The sequence below is a fragment of the Macrotis lagotis genome, chromosome 3 (genome assembly GCF_037893015.1).
Source record: "Macrotis lagotis isolate mMagLag1 chromosome 3, bilby.v1.9.chrom.fasta, whole genome shotgun sequence".
NCBI classification, from domain to species: domain Eukaryota; kingdom Metazoa; phylum Chordata; class Mammalia; order Peramelemorphia; family Peramelidae; genus Macrotis; species Macrotis lagotis.
In genome coordinates this window covers 50,746,888-50,769,555 of record NC_133660.1, presented here as the reverse complement: position 1 = coordinate 50,769,555, position 22,668 = coordinate 50,746,888, and the positions used below count along the sequence as shown (strand labels likewise).

General features: G+C 33.2%; 1 protein-coding gene across 7 annotated transcripts in view; it reads right to left on the bottom strand.

Annotated features, from left to right (window-relative positions):
* CAMK2D (calcium/calmodulin dependent protein kinase II delta) overlaps nt 1-22,668 on the bottom strand; it is a 355,653-nt gene that overhangs the window by 332,294 nt on the left and 691 nt on the right. For all 7 annotated transcript variants that reach the window (XM_074228632.1, XM_074228625.1, XM_074228626.1 and 4 more), the window contains exon 2: nt 21,296-21,390. In XM_074228632.1, coding sequence (XP_074084733.1) covers nt 21,296-21,390 — 95 coding nt within the window. The remainder of the gene's footprint in view (nt 1-21,295; nt 21,391-22,668) is intronic.

Here is a 22,668-nt window from a genome sequence, read left to right as displayed (position 1 = left end):
TGTCTTTTAATTGAGGAATGGTTTAACAAACTGTAGTATATGTATGTAATGGAACACTACTGTTCTATTAGAAACCAGGAGGGATGGGAATTCAGGAAAGCCTGGGAGGATTTCCATGAACTGATGCTGAGTAAGATGAGCAGAACCAGAAAAACACTGTATACCCTAACAGCAACATGGGGGTGATGATCAATCTTGATGGACTTGCTCATTCCATGAGTGCAACAATCAGGGACAATTTTGGGATATCTGCGATAGAGAATACCATTTGTATCCAGAGAAAGAATCATGGAGTTTGAGCAAAGAACAAAGACTATTTAGGAAAAAAATCATTATCTTATTATGTAATTTTGCTATCTCTTATATTTTATTTTTCTTCCTTAAGAATATGATTTCTCTTATCACATTCAACTTAGATCAATGTATACAATGTAAAGACCAACAGACTGCCTTTCGGGGGGGGAGGGAAGGAAGATTGGGGGGAAACTGTAAAACTCAAAATAAATAAAATGTTAAAGAAAAAAAGAAGTAGCATGGTATAGAGAAAATATACTGGCTCTGGAGGAAGAGGAACTGAGTTCAGATTGTATCACTGAAATTTACTAATTCTAAACAAGTTATTTCACTTCCTTAGGCTTCAATTTCCTCAGGATAAAATGGAGTTGGACTTGATAATCTTTGAATTTCCTCCAAGACTTAAATCCTAGATCCTGTGAATTATTTAAAATTACTTTAAAAACTACTATTCTCATAGATGACAATAAGAATTAAATTAAAAAGTACCACTTTTTCCCATCTATTCACTTAATTTTAAAAAGTAGAAATATAGAAATTACTTTAATGGGTGCCTTAAAGAATGTATTCAGTGCAAGGAAATTCTGTGGATTTGATATATTGATTGTATATCTTTTCTATATATTCCCTGCCTTTTAAGAACTGTAGGAACAAAAGCATCTCAAGCAGCTATATGAATATTTTTAAATCAAGAATAGTCAAGAGCTAGCACAGATCATAGAATCAAATAGATTTAAAGCAGGAAGAGACTTAAAAGACCATCAAGTCCACTTGAATATTCACATTATATTTTGCAGATGAGAAAACTGAGTCCTACTGACTTTAAAAGTGCTCTATCCACAATTCTAGGTCATAGAAGTTCTGGGGTAAATTGGTTCAGATTCTGCTTCAGATGCTTATTTTCCATATGACCTTATCCAAATCACCTAACCTTCCAAGGGCTCAGTCTCTTTATCTGTAAAGGGAAGAGATTAGTAGACCTGATGGCCTCTGAAATCCCTTCTAGATAAAGATCTATAATTCTAGGATTCTGTGCTTCAATGAGAATAAAAAGATGACTTTGCATTTGCCAACAGAACATCTTTGATTATCACTAGCAACTTTAGTGGTCATCAAGTCTACAATTCTATAAAAACCTAAGAGCAAATTCATAAATACAACAGGAGTTTTACAATTTTATTCCATTTTTGCAAACATCTTGTTTTCAAATAATAGAAGTCTTCTCTCCTACCTTCTAACACTTAGGATATAGTCACTCACAAAAATAGTCTTTCTTTTCTTTCCTCCCACTTTCTTCCTCCCTCCCTTATCTTTTGCCTCCTCCCTCTCCTTCCTCTTTTCCAGCTCCTTGCTTCTTTCTTTTTCATTTTTTCTTTCCTTCCTTCCTTCTCTCTTCTTTTTCCTTTTTTTCATTCTCTTTTATCTCTCCCTCTATTTTTAACCTCTTTCCTTTCTCTTCCTTTTTTATTTGAGATTTTTTATTACCTTCTAGTCATAGAAATTTCAGAAAAATAATTTGAGTGAAGGCAGAAGGCAAACACTAAGGGCCACTCTCTAGGTTTCACTTTAATAAAATGAGACCTCAAGGTGCTTCATAGCAAGTCAGAGTCATTACTTTGGCTGTATATGAGTTTCACTGCAATGCAGTATTCCACTGACCAAGAACTTTTCAGTGATGACACATATATAGGTTGTTCTGGAAAAGTTATTTAAAATAATTGGATTTTACTTACATATAAGAAAGTATCATTTAAAAAATTTAGAAATAGATGTAAGTAAAAATCCTAATGTAAGACTGTCAAATGGAAATACTATCTCTAAAGAAGATAGTATTGGTTCATGTTGACAATTTAGTATCTTTACAATAAAGAAAGAAAAACACCTTAGGACAGAAGATTTAAAATTGAAAGGGATTTTAGGAGCAGGTAGTCCTGCTTTCTCATTTTACAAAAGAGGAAAGGAATGTCCACGGAGATTCAGTCATTTATCCACTGTCGGGTAATAAATAAAACAGAACCATAATTCGAGTCCAGGTTGAGTTCAATTTTGTCCCCTAAAGTCTGTGTACTTTTCACTATACGGAGTGATCTCTGCTCTTATAAAACTAAAAAAAAATTGAAAGATTTAAGAGTGCTATTAATGTAATACAAAGGATTCTGTGGCTACTCTTAAATGTTTAAATCATAAACTTGTGTACTGATTTGGTTAAAATGCAAATTAGAGCTTAGGTTTAGTTTAACTGCCTAGGATTTTAAAAGTTATATACCTTCTTTTTTCTAATGGAGATAACAGCACAGAAGAAAAAAATAATACTGATTAATTTTTAAAATTAAAATTAAAGTTGCATTAGAAAAAAGAAAGAAGATAAGAGAGTGAGGTTGATGGGCATAAAGGAAAAAGCCACATTCAGTACAGTGAGTTTACTAGTAGACTTAGAAACACTTCTGCATCAGTTTGCATGATTCTCTCTTTTGGGGAGGTTGATATGGTTACATGGACCTGCTGGCATAAAAATAAGATTCCGATTAGTACATTTTACTACTTTTCACATCTTCCATTTTTTATTTATAGTCTGTATCTATAAAATATTAAACTAAATACTAAGAAGTTAACCATCTTGGTTAAAGTCACCTGGTCAGTTTCTGATCACATTGAGAACTACTAATTCTCCATTTATTAGGTCATAAATTATTAGATTTACAGACACACAAAGATAAGTGATGGATCAAAGTTTTTTTTAAAAAATGTGAAAATAGGGGCGGCTGGGTGGTGCATAAATAGGGGTGGCTGGGTGGATAAAGCACCTGCCCTGGAGTCAAGTACCTGGGTTCAAATCCAGTCTCAGACACTTAATAATTACCTAGCTGTGTGGCCTTGGGCAAGCCACTTAATCCTGTTTGCCTTGAAAAACCCTAAAAAAATAAATAAATAAAATGTGAAAATAAAAATTATGTTAAATAAGCCAAGGTTTAACTTCTCAAGCTCCCATACCACTTGGTTTTTGGATAGTCCTTATAATGAAATAATTTCAACAGTCCCTGAAATCAACAGAAAATAAAATACAGCCTGTAAATATCTCTCCCCCAGTCATCCTTGACACAAGCAATGACTCGAAAGTATTTTAAATATACCAATAGAAAAACTCACAAGAGAGAAGGAATGTGTGGGAAGGCTTGTCTACCTCCTGTTTCCAGTTGATTTATCAACATGAAAATGTGAGAAGTGGGAGGGTGGACAGATTTTAAAAAAAAGAAGAATCTGGCATGATGTTTGAAAGCAAATTTTTCTTAAATACTTTATTCAGTGAATTCAGGCAAAAGATAATCAGTTCTTTATGTGATTACTTTATGTTCTTTCTAGACTGAGAACTGTATTTTGTTTTAGTTTAAAGGCTAATATTCTTAAAGTTCAAATTTCTTGAAAGCCTATTATTATCTCAAGTGGGAAATGGAATTTTTATGATTGTTGTAAGATGCCAATTTGAAAGGAGTCAACTTTCAGGAAAAAAAAAAAAACCTGAGAGCAACATCTTCATAATGTAAGCAGTCAGTGTTAAATGGAATTTAATTTAGAACTTTGAATTGCATTACTGATCAGGAAAACTCTTTTATCCTCAATGAAAAGAGTGTGAGTTCTATCCCAAATTGCATCTCTCAGTGATAAAATACTATTATTCAATTGAAGTATAATTGAAAAACCATATTTTAGAGAAAATGTGAAACATTATCTTCCATTCCCAAATTGTTCACCTCAAGTTAGAAACCCACTAGAAAAAATTAAATTGAATTGTCAGCTTTGTTTCTTCAGCAAACATTTGTCAATTCATTATGTATTGGAAAAAAGGAACAAAAATGAATTAATGAAATTTCATGGAAAGCTATAGGAAATGACATGCATGGCAGTTCAGCACAAAATCCAGAATTATTTCAGGGGGTCCTCAACTCATCCTCTACTTAAATCAAGAAGTAGAAAACTTCTTTCACTGTCCACCTAATTTTATGGTAATGGCAGAAACAACTCATCACAGAATTTTTTGGCTGGAAAGGACATTAAAGATTCCTTTTCATTTAGAAAGTGAAGTAACTGTGATCCAAAAGAATAATGTGACTTTCCCAAACTCACACAAGCCTAGACTGGAGGCCAGGTCCCAAAGGAATTTTCTTTCTATTATATTATATCACACCTTTCTTCACCCTCCCTCCTGTCCTATCTCCATCCCATATCACCAAATTCAAGCCTCTCCAGTTCATAATAAAATATACAGTAATAAAGAGACTCATCCCCAAGCAAATAAAGCACCAAAATCACCACAATATAGAGAAAGATTCTGTTAAGAAATGGCCATCATCATCTCTTAAATTATATGTGTATGAGTTGTCTGTGTACACACATCTCCCATCAGTAACAATAGTCCCCAACAGTAACAGTGACATAAAGGGATGTCTACATTTCCAGTAACACTACATATATGAAATGTTATCATTCAAGAATAGAAAAGTTAGATTGAGGGGGTCTGTGACATAAAACTGATTTCATTCCCAGTCCTAGTTACTTTAAAATAAATGGTTAAATTAAGATGTGCCTCCTATATGATAAAAGGTCTTTCTTTCCTCATTTCTGCAGAGGGTAAATTGGTCCATGCCCCATTATAGTTCTGTGTAATATCTTAACTCCATTACTTTTTTATGTGAATAGAGAGAAGCCAGGAATATAATTTTATCATCTTTTCTTCAGAGAACTCCAGTTGTTTTAAAAGTTTAAATAAACTAGAGTTTCTTCAGAGCTGGTACAGAGCTGGTGTTAGAGTGAGGAGGACCTGTGTATAGGTTCTTCCACTGAGACACACTGGCCAACTGACCCTGGAAAAAGCACTTAACATTTTAATAATTTACAGCTGACAGTTACAGAGAATGTTGTGACCTGCATTGGTAGAGAGAATTTTCCCACCCATTTTCTACTTAAATAAAATCATAGACACGATCCCTATACCAACATTTATTCAATATATAATCTATGGACTACACACAGATCAAGGAAGTAAAATATAAAATTCATCATTTGTCTTACTTATAGCATACACCTTTTACTTTAGGACTCAGCAATTTTCAGGTGACAGGTTGCCATAGAATTCAATAGTCTGTCAAAAAACAAGCACCTTAGAAGTACCTCCTATGTTTGCGGTAAGGGCAGTTAGGTGGTACAGTGGACAAAGGGCTGGACACAGAATCAGAAAGTTTCATCTTCCCAATTCAAATATGTCCTCATACTCTTACAAGCTGTGTGATCCTGGGACAGTCACTTAACCCTGTTTGCCTCAGTTTCCTCATCTGTAAAAGGAGCTGGGGAAGGCAATAGCAAGTCACTACAGGATCTTGCCAAGAAAACCCCAAATGGGGTCACAAAGAACCAGACACAACTGAACAACAAACATTTGGGATACCTTGCTAGGGACTGGGGATACAATGAAAGGTTTAAAAACAAACAAAACAAAACAAAAAGCTATTGCTATTAAGGAGAGCACAGTTACACCTGAAACTTAGGACAAATTGTTGATATTAAACTTTTAAATCAACTCAAGTTCAAATGTACTCATCTCACATGAGGATTTGCTGTTTAAATTAACAAATGGCTCTACTCCAATACCTTTCAACTATGTTACATTTTCTTTTCCTCATTGATTTTGTATTTGATCTATGTTCCTACTCCAAATCAAGGTGATGGAAAAGAAAGATAAGTTTTATATCTTTAGGATAAAACTGGGATGATAAAACAGAACTGTTTTAGGGCTACTGACACAGAGAACTGGATAAATCCTACTTCAGATAAGTGTACTCTTTAAATCTCCTCTGTTAATTCAGTTAGATAATATCTTCTTAACTCTATGGCTGGCACAAGCAGAGATGTAATGGTCACTGCAAAAACAGCTGCAACATGCTGTAGCAGTGGGCACAATAGTCTCTACATATCCCTTACCCAATCACTGGAATGCCTTGTGGCTTAACTGGAGAATGTACCAGGATACTAACATAAAGGGTCTACAAACGCAGGGTTATATATCACATTTTTTCTTTTAAATGCAGCTCATTTCTTTTATTTATTTGTTTGTCACAAAAGTACTGAGTACACTGAGGGGGGAAAAGTCTTTCAAATATGGTTTATTATTATTAAAACATTTTTTAAAAGAATATTCCCTATACATTTCTGATTTGTTCTAAACTTTAGTAGAACTGCCTGGAAAAACACAGAAAACAAAATCTTCTGAAGGATTCATCTTTAAAACTCTGAGCTTCAAAAATTAAAGAAAGTAACAACTTATCTAAACCTTATCTTCACTCTTTGAAGATAAATTATTGCCAGTATTTTTCTGCTCTGAAAAATCAGAGACATCTCTTGGTTGTTATTACTAGTAAGTATATAATTATAGAAAAATATCTGTCAATATATTTTAGACTTAAATAAGGCAGATTCATCACAATTTTGGTGCTAAGGACTAGGGTCACAAAATACTGTAAAACCTATAAATCAACTTTTAAAGAGAAAATCAACTGGAAATATTTGGTTCTATCTAGGAGTTTAAATTATAGAAGCTAATTATTATTCTTTTAATTGAATATCAAAATACTATTCAGCTGAAGGACTATATGTACTGTCACTTGCCTCTAAATTTCAATGTCCTGGGACAAAGCCATAGGGATCCTACCTTAGTTTTGGGAACAGTTTTGTTTTAGACCAAGATTAAAACTAGTTTTTCTTTTAACTAAAAAATGTAAACCATGCTAGAAAAGACTAGCATGAAAGAAGAAAGAAAGCCATGCTAGAAAGTTGTTTTGTCATGTAGAAGTCACAAATCATATAATCTAGAGCTTTTAAATGACATACAGGGCCCTACTCTGTAAATCCTGTTCAAAATGATACAAGGTATACTTAATACCATTTTATCTTTTACAACTTTAGAGAGTTGAGATAAGACCTAACAGAAAGAAATTGAAATTTAGATAGCAATAATAATATCTTTATGATAAGCTTAGTAGGCAGTTTTTAATCTTAATATTGTTTTTAATAGAAAACAAGTCTCATTAGGCTATCTCAATGTATCTTCTATTTTCCACTGCATATAAACTCTATTAGGAAGTTCAATTAAAAATCATAAAAACTAGCTCATTTGGTAATGTTCGCTTTTTTCTTTTGGCAAAGGTTTTAATTACCCCTTAATGTTAATAAAGATATGGTGTTCTTTAAAAGTAAATTTTCTCTACCAAAATACCTTAAAAACAGTAAAAATAATAAAGAGTGTGACTGAGCTTGAGAAGGTTAAATATTTAGACTATAACTGTTTTCAAAGCGAATAAAATGTTTTATCCCTTATTGACTCCAAAGCATAAAATAGTCAAGTAATATTCAGACCACCAACTGCCCTTTTATTAATCACAAAATTTGTGATGACTTTTAAAATTTCAACATAGGTTTTATTATTTTTCAAAACTTAAAATTTTGTTTATTAATCATATGCATATATGGCACTGAGTATTATGAATGTACATATATACTTTTTATATGTATACAAACACATATCTGTATGGAGATATATATTATTAAGTGTCTGAGGCTGGATTTGAACTCAGGTACTCCTGACTCCAGGGCCAGTGCTCTATCCACTGCGCCACCTAGCCACCCCCCTGGATATACATTTTAAAGGAAAATGTTTGCTGGTTTTTCAGTTTAAGGCTAACCTATACCCACCAATGTTTTGTTTTGTTTTTTCAGAATGTTAAAGCAATTTTGAAAACACTATTACATATGGGCTTTTCTATTATTTAAATGGAAACAGAAAGCCCAAAGGCCACAAGAACTATAATAATGACTTATTAAGGACATGGAGTCAGGAAAGAGGAACCAAAAAGAAAGCCAAATTAATGTTTTACTTTATGAATTTAGAGACAGAAGGGACCTTCTCTCATTTTCTTCTCCCCTCTTAGAGAACTTTTCCAAAGAAAAATTTTAAAAAATCCAAGAACTGATAACAAGGAGCTCATCATCTCTAACTTGTAGTATGTGAATAAACCACAAAATATTACCCCTTTCAACAAAATCAGAATTCTATTCAATGAGGATGGGCTCTAGTCTTTCAGCTTTCCAGAAACAAGAAAATTTGCTAGTTTTTTGTTGTTTTTTTATTCAGAAAAATAGCTTTATAGGATATACAGACATCATAAGAGTGATGGACTTGAAGACAAGTAAATCTGAGTTTTAATCTTAGTCTGGACACTCTTTAGCTCTGTGGTCTTAGGCAAAATATTTAATATCTGAGCCTTAGTTTTCTCTTCAAGAGATAATAGGAGCACTTCACTAGCAATGGCTAGCTGTTAATTGTGTTTATAAAGACCAAAGTAAACATTAAAAACAAACTCCCCCCTTTCTCCATGTCAGAAAGTAAAGTTCCCAAATGGGAGATCCAATAGAGAAAGGGGATACTGGCTTAGTTTACCCTTGACGGATCTGTAATGTGAAGGAAGAATGAAAGTTTCATTATGTATTGCTGAAACCTTCCCTTATTATATAGAGCCCCAACCATCCTTGCTCCTAGAGTTGAGGTACCTTTCTTTGTGATGAATTTTCAAAGAGACAGAGGAATGCCAGAAAGTAAACATTCACGGGATTTTGGAGAAAGCAAGAAAGTTCCAGAAAAATATCTACTTCCGTTTCATTGAATACACTAAAGACTTTGCCTATGTTCTCATAGCAATATGTAGCAAGTCAAAGAGGTAGGGAATACCAGATGATATTATTTGTCTCCTGAGGGAACTGTATGGAGAATCAAGCAACAACATTTAGAATCAAACTTGGAATTGATTGGTTTAAATTTGGGAAGGGAATATGATAAGGCTATATATTGTTACCTTATTTAATTTATATGCAGAGTATATCATATAAAATGCCAGGCTGGATAAATCAAAAGTCAGAATTAAGGTTTCCAGGAATAATAACAACAATCATAGTTGCAGACAATACCACTCTAATGGTAGAAAGTGAAGAAGAAATTAAGAAGCCTGTAGATGAGGGTGGAATAGGAGGAAGAGTGGAAGAGCTGGCTTGACTCTTAATATTGAAAAAAAATAAGATCACTGCAGATGATATCCTCACTCAATAAATTAAAAAAATACTTACTCTTTAGAAGGAAAACTATGGCAAAATCCATGCCAACAAAGGTTCATATAGTCAAAGCTATAGTTTTTACAATAACTATGTATGGTTGTGAGAATTGGGTTAGAAAGAAAGTTGAGGAACACAGAATTGACACTTTCAATTGCAGTGCTGGAGAAGAATTTTGAGAATCCTTTGGACAGCAAGGAGATCAAATCAGTCAATCTGTAAAATCAATTTTTCCTCCTCTTTGGAAAGAACAGTTGAGTGCTGCAATGATTAGAACACTGGGCCTAGAGACAGGAAGTCCTAAGTTCAAATAGGCTTCATACACTCAGAGAGTACATTACCCTGGGCAAGTCATTTAACTTTGCTTGGCTCAGTTCCTCATCCTATATAATGAGCTGAAGATGGCAAACTACTCCATTATCTCTGCCAAAAAAATCCCAAATAGAGTCACATTCAGACACACTAAAAAAGTCTAAACAATTCAAGACAAATATTGAATCTTAAATACTTTTGCCATATAATGAGAAGACAAGATTCACTGAAAAAGACCCTGAAGTTGGAAGAATTGAAGACAAAAGGAAAAGGAGTTGGCAGAGGATGAGATGGATAGAGTGTCATAGAAGTAATGAATGTGAGCTGGGATAGACTTCAGGAGATAATAGAGAATAGAAAGGACTGGAATGCTGTGGATCATGAGGTCACAAATAGATATGACTGAACAAATGAACAATAACATCCAGTTTTACAAATATCAAGATACTATATAAAAATAGGTTATTACATGTCATCATGTTGGTCCTTTACCATATTTACATATTTTGATGCAAACTAAAACACTTGAAATGTGAAAAATCATGCAATTCTGGAGTTTGCTCATATTCTAAATTGTCAGTAAAGCACAGAATAATAAATTCTCTAAAAATAATAACTTCACATAAATATATGTGTGCTCCTGAGAAAGGAAAATTTCTTTTATTTAAATAATTTGATTTTATCTATAGCTAAATTTCCATAAACTACCAGCAATTCTCATTTAAAGTCTAGTTTTCCATTATTCTTCTCACTACTTTTAAGGAGGATTTACTCTCTACTTAACACTAAGAAGAACGGCTAGGAGGCTTTTTATCAAAATAACTAAATGAAGTTTCTAAAAGTAAAGCATTAACAGAGTAATTCAACTAAATAATACTAGTCCCTCTTCTTCTTAGAACATGGAATGCCAGTTTTTTATATATATATATATATATATATATATATATATATATATATATATGTGTGTGTGTGTGTGTGTGTGTATAATGTTATATGTGTGCACACATACACACATGTGGATACAGGCATCTATGCAATATAACAAAATATGTATTCATGTGTATATGCATATATATAGTTTGCTTGCATTGCTGCACATCTTGAATAATAACATACATATACGCATGTATAATATATGCTCATAAAGATAGAAGAGAGAGGGAGGAAAGGAGAGAGACAGAGATAGAGAAGACAAGAGAGACAAAGATGGGGCTTGACGAGATAGTCACTGATTTTATTGTAAGTAGCTAAGATTCTACCATGGGGACAGAATGTATTCATAGGTAGGTAAATGCCAGTTAGATGAGGCAGTGGGTAGAGTGCTGATCCTGACATCAGCAGGTCTGAGAAACTTATTAGCTGTGTGACCTTGGGCAAGTCACTTAACCCTGTTTGCCTCACATCCAGGGACATCTATAGTCATCTGTTCTATATCTAGCCACTGGTTCCAGGCAGCTTCTGAAGGATAAAGTGGGACTGATGACTTAGCACAGCCCCCCTCACTCAAATCCAGTTCATGCACTTATCACAGCATTATCTCTCTGAAATCATGGTCTTCTTCAAAATGAAGGACAAATATTATTAGGTAGGTAAATACCAAAAAAGCTTTTTTTAAAAAATGCTATTTAGAGAATAAGACACTAACAATCAGGAAAAATCTCCTGAAGATTAACAGTACTTCAGCTGAGCCTTGATGGTTACTAAAGATTTCATATCTGAAAAAAAAATAGATGAAGGCTGACCTCTAATGAATATTTATAGAAAGATATGTCCAGGGCTATGCTGGTAAATGTCTAATAACAAACTCTGAAGGTCTACAATACACATTTAAAGTTTGACATTTTTCTTCTTCAACAAATCAACAAAATAATAAATCAAGTCCTAATTTGTAGCATTTCCCATTTCCCAAGTATATCATACTGAAATTTTAGCAATTGACTCTCAAAGTGCCTGACTCCAGTACCCCTGCATGTGACCAAGTACTGAACAATATAATAAAATACAGTTGCGTTGTGTAGGAGGGGTCATGACCAATGAAATTATGGATCTTTTGGTGGCCACAAATTATATAGAAACAGATCTTTGCTGGCCACATGACTCTGAAAAATAGAAATTAACATTATGTTGGTCTGTATTTATTTTAACATTTTACAAATTATATTTTAATCTGGTTTGCTACACCTGAGAATTTTGTTGGTGGAGAGGATACTTCTGCAGAGAAATCTAAGAAAAATTACCTAGATGAAGAGTAATAGATGTCTTCACTGATGCCTGTAGAGTGTTCAATTAAAGAACACGGGGTATGACATCAAAGAGTCATGATGTAGTCACAGAGTGGTGCCGAATGTCACATAGGTCATAAAAGTGTTATGTTTTTTGTTACGTTATCAATTTTATGTTGTGAAGCACTCCACTCCATAAACAAGGCAATTATATTTTGGGTCATAAAGATATTATTTCTATTTTTTACAGTGAGAAAATTGAAACATAGAAAATATAAACTGATTTATCCAAGGATACAGAGCTGCTCTTCCTCTTGTCCATAAAAATAATTTCTCAATCCTTATTTAGTGTCTTAGATAACTGAAGAGGCTGAGATTTTTTATTACAAGTTTAGTTTATGCTAATAAAAAAATGCTCATATCCTTGTGCCTCAATTTACATTAATTTCAGTCACAATCCGGATATCTCTCAAGGTCAGAACTTTTTCCATAAAATAAGTTAATTTCCCAAACAGGATTCAATATTTTTTGGTAAGAATTTTACACACAAAAAAATTTAATTAACTTTCTAGTTCTGGTGCTCTAGTGATACAATTTTGGGTGAATTTGTGGATTATGGACATATTTTATGCCATCTTTGAAATGCTAAATGTATAATTTCAGAATCTTGACCTTATTTATTTGTCCAAAAATATGTGTCAAGCCAAGAAACTGCAATAGGTGCCATGAGAAATCAAAATAAGAATAAGAAATAATCTCCACCTTCAAGAAACTTCAAATTAAGTTAGGGGGCTACTGTAGATTTACAACATAAGGATAAAGGTGGAGAGTCTCATAAGACTAACAAAATACTTCAGGATCTTAGAGAAAATATGATATACTTTTAGGTAAGGCTTCCTAGAGCATCTGTTAAACATACCACTGAATATCCATTTTATTCATAATAAATATTGTATTATTGTATTGTAATATTGTAATTGTAACTGTAATATTGTATATGTAATATTGTAATAAATATTGTATTATTCATAATATTCATAATAAATATTGTAACTGACATTGGTTATAAACCTAGTTAAAACAACCCTGTCAAGTGGGTAACATAAGGGTTATTGTTCAAATATGACAATGAGAAACCCAAGACTTAGGGCAAGTGACTTGCCCAAGGTCACAGAGCTACTTGCTTATTACTGTTGTTTTTTAATGTCAGCTTGGAGCCAATAAACTTGTTGAGGATTCCATAAACTTCAAGGTCAAGATTCTTTCCATCATACCATATGAATACATATATAAACTTCACAAACCTGTTTCACAAATTTAAAAATTAATTTTCCAATGCTCTTTCATGAGTTCAGTTTTGAACTTCTTAAATTTAAGATTTTGAGGGTACCCTTTGTATAATCTTTAATTTTCAAGGCTTTCTAGCTTATGTACAAATTTAATATAGCAATAATTTTTACAGTATTTCTTGAAGTAATTATAAAAACAACAAGCTCATTATACTTAAAAACAAATGTATTTTTTATAGTTTAAGGGATTTCCCCTCCAAAATGATTTAAAATAGTAAAGATATTGATGAATTAATTGATAAAGCATTTAAAGTAAATACATATGGAATGCTTTAAACATTGAGGCTCTTTTTGCATTTGCATTGAAAGATGTCTTAAATGTTTATTTATTCTGATTTTTTATTATATTTATTATGATTGTGTGTGAAAATATTATAGGCAGATACTATTCTAAGTCAAATAAACACTCCTTGATCATTCTTCCACTTATATAGACAGAATTATGTTTTTTCTTTTTAAAAGGATTGGGTCGTTTTAATACTAAATTAATGACTGGGTTGTGAAAAATCAAATATCTATGTTTCTTATTATAGGTAGGGAATGGTATACAAGTGAAGGGGTACTAGTAGAAATAGAGGCCTAAAAAGTAAGACTCTAATTCCACCCAGCTACTCCTGGATTGAAAAGGAAAAAAAAATAATGAAACATTCTGACCACAGAGACAGAAGAATGCTCAATGAGTGATTATGTGATTTGGTGAATTTTCCTCCAACCTTTCATAGCCCCCAAATCACTTAACTCACAGGGGTAGAAGGGGGGATAAAGGTATCTTGAAATATATGAGAATAACTAACTTTTCACTTGAAATTCCAGAAAGTTTATGAAGGAGATATAGCAGTAAATGTCATTCCATGATGATGATGATGATGATGATGATGATGATTATCCCCAATTCTTCTTAGAGTTGATAGAATTCAAATATAAATGGTTCTGATAGGTCACTAATTCCATCATTGGATTTTTTTGGTAATTCATATTCAGCAGATTATTGCTCAGGAGGACAAAAATGATTGTTTGTTCATTTTTAACTTTGAGAAAGGTCCAGTAGTATACATTATGACTGATTTCTTCCTTTGTCTCTACATTGAAAGCTATTTGTTTCAAATAGGTTATAAACAATCAGGAAAATGACATATTATTGGGATAAAAATGTTCCAGTTCTAATATTGTTTGCTGAATTCCAAAGAGTACAAGTGGTGAAGGATTGTGTATTTGCAATTTGAAGTCTTTACAATAATTCTCAAGGATCCTTTGGTGTCAGTTTATGAAGTGGCAGTGACCTTCTAGTACAAGATTCTGGCCACCTGCTTATTACTGTTGCTTTTTACTATCAGGTTGGAGCTAATAAACTTGTTGAGGAGTCTTTGCAGAAATTCTATCTCTGTTTCAATAAAAATCAGAGAAAAATCAGATGATAGAATTTTGTCATGCAGTTTTAGACATATGGAATAAGTTTTGTTCAGATCATACTGCTGCACAATCATTCTTTCTCTTAAACAAAAGGATAGACTGGAATAGTTTCAATTTTTCAAAATATTTCAAAGTTATCTGTGGTTCTTAATGTTCTTAAGTTTGGGAGAGGAAAGGGAAGGGAATAAAGCTCCTACTAGTTGCTACACACTAGTTACAAATATCTCATTTGATCCTCACAACAACCTAGAAAGGAAGATACTATTGTCTCCACTTTACAGTTGAGGAAAGTGAGGCAAAGAGAGGTTAAATGGCTTGCCTGGGCCACACAGCTACTAAGTCTGGATGTGAATTCAGGCGACAGCAAGAGTCAGTTAAACAAAATCAAAAATTGAAAAAATAGAAGAAAATGTAAAATACCTCATCAACAAAACCACTGACCTCGAGAACAGATCAAAGAGGGGCAACCTGAAAATTATAGGACTTCCTGAAAATATTGAAGAGAAAATAAGCCTGGACGTAATATTACAGGATGTAATGATGGAAAACTGCCCTGATATCATGGAATCAGAGGGTAAAGTAGTTATTGAAAGAGTACATGGATAAGCACCAGAAAAAATCCTGAAATGAAAACACCAAGGAATGTTGCAGCCAAATTCCAGAATTATCAAATAAAAAAGAATATCCTGCAAGCAGTCAAAAAGAAACAATTTAAATATCAAGGAGCCACAGCAAGAATCACGCAGGACATGGCTGCATCAACATTAAGGGATCGCAGGTCCAGTGCTCTATCCATTTTATCATCTAGCTACTTTGGCCTGCCTCAGAACTAAAAGTCCCATATTGTACCTGTTGCCTCACACAAAGTTTTTTATTCATTGCAGCACAATTTCCTAAATAATGCTCAAGGGGTTTAAGAGATTTAATGAAGCTTCCTAAGGGCACAATTTTTTTAGTCAATTGGTCAAATGTTCACAAAGCATCTACTATATGAAATGTATCATACTTAAATATGACTAGAGAGGCACAATGTAGAAGACAAAATCCCAGTCAAAGCCTATAATATAAACTGAATTTAAAAATATATGTTATAAATATCAATAAGATTCTAAGATGAAATAAAAAGATTTCCTAATAATGAAAAAAATTTTAAAAATTTGACTCAGTACTTAGTGATAATTTGTTCTCAATAACATTAAAATACCTCATAAATGATCATTATTAAATTATACTTTTAAAATAAAATCTAAATCAATATTTCAGAGGAAAAGCTCCATACAAAAACAAGAGATTTATTATGATGTCAAATTCTGACAAAAATCATGTTGACATTGATCACTAGTTTCTCAATGCAGTAACATTGACATTCTTCATTTAATATTTTATTCTACTTTACTCAATAATTGTTAGTAATAAAAAACAGTTCTATGCATTTGCCAATAACCTGAGCAAAAATATTTTCATTATCTCAACTCTACTAGTTTTCAACATCACTGATACATTTATTCAAAACTTATTTTCATCATAAGCACTAATATCAAGAAACTGAACGGTGAAAAAAACTCATCAAAATGGGAGATATAAATTATCACATCTAATAACAGAATGATTGTAATAATTTACATATGATCAAATGGGAGTAAAATGCACAAAACTACTAGAATATCATCACCTCATTAAAAGAGCTCTCGCTTTTAGACTCCCACTACAACTCCGGAGAAAAATAGGTGAAGAATTGTAAAATGCTCATGTCAAATAAAACTATTACAGATTTTCTTTGAAAGTACAACTACGGGGGCAGCTAGGTGGCATGTGGATAGAGCACCAGCCCTGGAGTCAGGAGTACCTGAGTTCAAATCCAGCCTCAGACACTTAATAATTACCTAGCTGTGTGGCCTTGAGCAAGCCATTTAACCCCATTGCCTTGCACCCCCCCCCCAAAAAAAAAAGTACAACTAATAAAACTTTCAAAAATTGTAACCAAAAATTTAACAAAAATCTAAATTGACTAATTGTTAAAAATGTGCTTTCAAAACACTTGATTCACTTACACAAAACCCAATTCGATCATTATTAGTGCAAATCAAAATTAGTGCAAGTCAAACAAAAAAAGAGGTAAAGAATTTATAGCAATGCTTCTGAGTGACTGGCTGGAAATCCCAGAAATATAGTTATCCCTAAAAGGGTTATTAATGTACCTGGGGAAAAGAGAGTTAAGAACAAGCAAGAAGCTTTAAGCTTTTAAAAAATAGGCTAGACCTTTCTTTATATACATATATGTGTGTATATTTATGTCCATTAAAATTAGAAAGACCATATTTACAATGGCATCTTTCTTTCAAGTAATAGTAAATATACTATTTCAATATTGCAAAATAACATTAATAGCTGTCTTCTAAGGGACTTTGTCATGCATCATTTTTGAAAACTTAGAAAAACAGAAAATTTTATAACCCTAGGAGATTGGATACAGAATGAATGTACATGTAACAGATTGTGTTATATAAATCTTATACTGTTTGTTTGATTTTTAAGGAGCATTGCAAGTTTTATATGGAACCCATATGACTTTACAATATTATTCATCACATAATGATAATCCTGGCAATATATCCACAATAAGAGAGAATGTGGTATAATGGAAAGTGCATTCAACATTGAGTCCAGAAAGAAAAGCTAAATTTGAATTCCACCTCTATTTACATATGACCATAACAAATTACCTAGTCTCTAAGAAATAGTTTCTTAAATTGAAAAATAGAGATAATACTACTCTACCAGTTAGTTTAAGGATCAAATGATATGTCTAAAAAAGATATTTATTAAGCCTTGTAAATGTCAACTAACATCATTAACTATTTTTATACAGATAATAAAATTTCTGCTTAATATGTCTGTTTTTATGAACTAAAATTCTATTATCACTCAATCACTACACATCAGTTATAAAACAATCTTTTAAATGCAGATGTATTATATTTTAAAATATTCTATATATAGATATATTTTTTGATGGGACAGGTGTATCATTTTTCTGCTTCAAAACAGCAACTTAAGTGTGATGAGTGTAGCTATCTACCTGCTCTGTGTTATATAATCAGTGTATTACCAATGTGCACTTAAACACAATAGCAAAGAATGTCTTTGATACACTAACGATCTCCATATATGGTGTGCTGACTAACAGCTGAGAGGAAGTATAACGGCCTGCTAGAAATCTTTGAACAGTCCCGCTAAAAACTAGGTGCAGAGAATTCAGGCTGGGTGAAAGTACAGCTGCAATTGCAAATGTGTATAGAAACTTTGCCAATTTTCTCCCCTCCTCCCCTTTCTGGGCTGTTGGTTCAATTTAGTGACAATAAAGAATTTTCCTTTTCAGTTGCAGTGGTGTATTTTGTCTCCTCTGATCTTAAAAATAAAGAAACCTAAGACTTAGGTTCACAAAAGCAAAATATTTCAAATAACACACAGAGAAAACTTGTGGGGGGAAAAGAAATATGAACCAATCAAAGTATCAGTGACTGGCAAAGATAATATTACTTGAAGAGGACTTTTTTTTTTGCTTTGTTTTACAACTACAAATCATGGGATCATAGATCACTGATTTAGAGCACAAAGGGATTTTAAAGTCTATCCAATGCAAGCTTCTAATAAAACAGATTGGGAGTGGGGCAGCTGGGGGCACAATGAATAGAGAGCAGGTTCTAGAGTCAGGAGAACCTGAGTTCAAATTTGGCCTTAGACACTTAATACTTACTTAGCTGTGTGGGCAAGTCACTTAACTCTATTGCCTTGTAAACTGCCCCCCCCCAAAAGAGATGAAGAAAAGTTGACTGAAAAAAAAGTAAGAGATTTAACAGAATTATATAGGCAAAGTATGTCAGGCAGGATTGGAACCCAGGATCTCTGACTTCAAATTCAAAGTTTCTTCCACTGTGCCATATTACTGTTTCCTTTAGCTAATTAATAAATTTTAAAAACAAAATTTAAAACAGAAACACATGTTTATCTATATCTTATCAGGAAGATAGAAAGTCTAATTCAAAGGTGAACAAGATTTTTAAAAGCACATTATATAGTCTTCACTGAGAATGATTCTCCCACCAATCTCAAGTCCCTCTTTTCAAATAAATTATACACCCATGAGTGTTCAATATTATTCCAGAAAACCAGTCAACATCCTTTAAAGTCTGTGGGGATACAAAGAACATAAGCCTTCCTAATACGAAGCTCACTATTGAACACAAAGACTGAATAAATATACTGACCAATATATGCACACACATGGTATAATGAAAAGCAGAAAGCCATAGAGATACTATAGATATGATTAAAATACTTTAAGGAGACGGAAGTAATTTGATAAATCTTTTGTGGGTTTCAGTTTCTTCAAATTTGCATTTGTTTAACTTAGTAGTTGGGATAGATTATCTCTAAGATTTTCTAATAACCATAATAATTACAATAATAATAAAACTTGAAATTTATAGCAGTTAAAACTTTTCATATATCCACGACACACATAAATATATCTATGTGTATAAATCTATCTATATCTATCTCTGTCTCTGCCTCTTTCTCTACATACATATGTAAATATATATGTATACATATACATATATATTTAAAATACCATGTAACTTGTGAAGCAAGAACGAATGGAATTCTATCAGTTTTTACAAATGAAGAAACTAAGGAAAGGGAGATAAAATAAGCTATCCAAGATTATACAGCTAGTAAACTGAGTCAAAGAATGAAATTAAGGGCTTCTGGGTCCTATTTCAATGTTTTTTGGTTTTGAGGGTTTGTGGTTTTTTTGTTTGTTTGTCTGTTTTAACTGAGTAATGGGTATAGTTAGAATGACTAGGTCCTAATAAGATCAGCAAAGTGGAAGAGGCTTTAAGAGGAAGAATTTGCCTTCATAGACAGGAAGGAGTGCATTCCATGAGGAATCACATGATCAGTGGCTTTATAAGCAGGAAGAGGAAAAATATACAAGAAGGATGACAGACCCCAAATTGTGGAGTGGGCTAACAAGGGTCTAGGGAAAAACTAGTAGTTAGGTAATTTACTCCTTATCAATTATTCTGACTCAATTTATAAGGAAACAAAATCATTAAAGGATCTTCTGGTAAAATATTTTGCTTTGCATATTGCTGTTGTCTAGATAAAGGGTATTCCTAAGCATCTCCTTTATAAGTTGGGAGGGAAGGGTGACCCTGAAGAGCTTCTGAGTTAATCATTCCTACAAGCTTTTGAAAATCTAATATTTGTTGGCCATTTTGTGAAAAAACAAAAGTATCTATCCAAATACATTTCACCTTCTATTTACTCCAGCCTCACACCACCCAGTGCATCTTCTAACAGATCCCTAATGTGTCAAGGACCTCTGAATGTGGGTGTTCCTCAGAATTACAGTTAATTCAGAAGTGTCAGGTGGAGTGGTGAGGGGGGAAATCCCTTTAAAATGATTCCAAGTGCCAGCTTCTTAAGCTCTAAGCAAATTTTAATGCAAAATCTCACACCATTGTAGAGGAATAAAAGCCTCCAATCACAGATGAGCAGATAACCAGTCACATGAAGGTAAACTAACTGCTAAGTAGAAGCAACACTTTCAAACTCAAAGCAAAATGATTTCAAGAGATGTTTTTTCTCATTCCCACTTTGAAAAATTGCCCAGTACACAAAGATAGTTTTTACTCCTTGACACTGCCTGTTCATTTTCATGTTTATCAATGACCACAAGATTACACAAACACCTTGTAGAAACAAGGATCCTAAATGGCAATGCCTAACAATTCAGTACAAATATGCTATCGTGCCTGTGCTACTAGTCAAACTAGATTGCCATGAGGTCTATTAGTCCCTCCATAATAAACAATTTCCAATTATGTCTGATCATGTCCATAAAATATCTGTTTGGATGCAAACCACATGGATAGTATGTACTAAGATTCAATATGAAGTATTCATGTCTAAGAAAAAAGATAGTTCTTCAGTGAACATTAAAAAAAAAAAACACATCAGAATCCTGCCTAGCCTATTACACCCAAACATTTTGTTTCAGACTAAGGCAAGTGTGTCGCATCTTTTCCTCTCAATACCTGTTATTAAATATGCCTACTGAATGAAGTTTAATTCTAATTACAATAAAAGATCATGATTCAATTGAGTTCTGGCCTATTTTTTTTCTCCTAAAAAGCAAAAGGGACCATTAGAATCATGTGGCTTTTTTTTTTAAATTCCAAGTCTGTATTCAAAGTTATTTTACACTAGAGCTAAAGACAAACCACATAGAGGCATTTATTTATTTTGGAATAGCTTCATTGCTCATGCTATTGAATATAGAATGATACCAAACCACAAGAATTTGAACTTACTATGATATTAAACATGTCAACCATAAGTGGCTTAATTTGTCCAATTATTTTAAAAATAAATCAATACTTCTTTAGGGAGAGGAAATGCTTATAAATATATTAAACCACAGCATCAAGAATGATCATTTAAAGCAGTTAAAAGAAGAGACACTCAAAAAAAATGATTGAAAATACCCACCCCTAGCAGAAAGCTTTTTGGTGTTGATAATTTTGGCAGCATATTCTTGTCCTGTAGGAATTTTCATGCATCTTCTCACCACTGAGAATGCCCCCCTGAAAACCAATAATCAGCAAGGTATCAATACAACTAGGCTCTAATGCTCGATGAAGAGATCTAATAATCGAATGCTTTCAGTGATTTTAGTGGCTTTCCAATTATCTATAGGAATAGCCCCCAAAAGAACCATTCCAGTTGGCAACCTAGCCCTTTTTTAATTTTCAGGACTATAATAGTGATTTGAATTTAACAGGGAGAACACCATATCATTAGACAACCAAATAAAAGGGGCTGCCAATTGTAAGGGATCTTGTTTGCAAAAGGAATCTGAACACATTCTACAATATCCGCTCACACAGTAGCACCAAATGCCCAGAGAAAACACAGCATAGAGCTGGAATAAGAGAGAGCCAAAATCTGCCACCCATTTATTTTGGTAGGGGAAAAATAATGAGTGTGTATCTCTAACTATAAATATGATGATTGTTTTCAGTGAAATATAAACATTGGGCATATCTGTGGTGTGTTAAAAGAATCCTGGCATGTGGATTTATGTTTTGGTTAAAAAAAAGGCTTTTAATTAAAGTGCCTCTTTGACATATTCCCAGTATCTATGCATTTATGTACCTATATGTGTGTGTGTGTGTGTGTGTATAATATGTGCAGCGTTACTTAGTGTAAGAGTATCATACTGAATAAATACACTTACACAATAAAATTTACATTATCTTTTATTTGCCTTCAGCAGTACCAAGAAACATATAGGCACGTACACACACACACATACCCCTTCTCCAAGGAAGAGATCAAGCTGTAAATATAAATGAGAATAGATTTCAATTGGGGTGATGCTGTAATAGTGTGTCTGAACCTCCAGGTTAGATGAGTTCTCTCATTTAGGTCTTTTTTTCCTCTTCCTTAAAATTGTCAAGTTTTTTTTTTCTTGGTCACTGTGTATATCTACAAATAATCTTTAAAAACATACAGACACATAGGCGCATACACACACCCCAGGATTGTCCCCGTACCAGAGGGTTTTTCCTTCATGCACATTGAAATAAATGCTCCTAGGATAAATTGTCTATATCCTGGAAGAATGGTGTGACATTAATAAATCTCAGAAAGTTCTCTGAAATAGCTGAACGGTGTGAGTAGAGGTGGGTCTGTGGGTCTGAATGTGACACTGGGCTGCCGCTTTCTTTGACAGAACTACTAGAGGCACAATAGACCGAATGCCAACTTGAACTTTAGGCATCGATAAATATGGCACCGTGTGCGTCGGTGAGCTTCTCGTGGGCGCAGACACGCCGGTGAAGCCTGGCGGCATCTCTGTT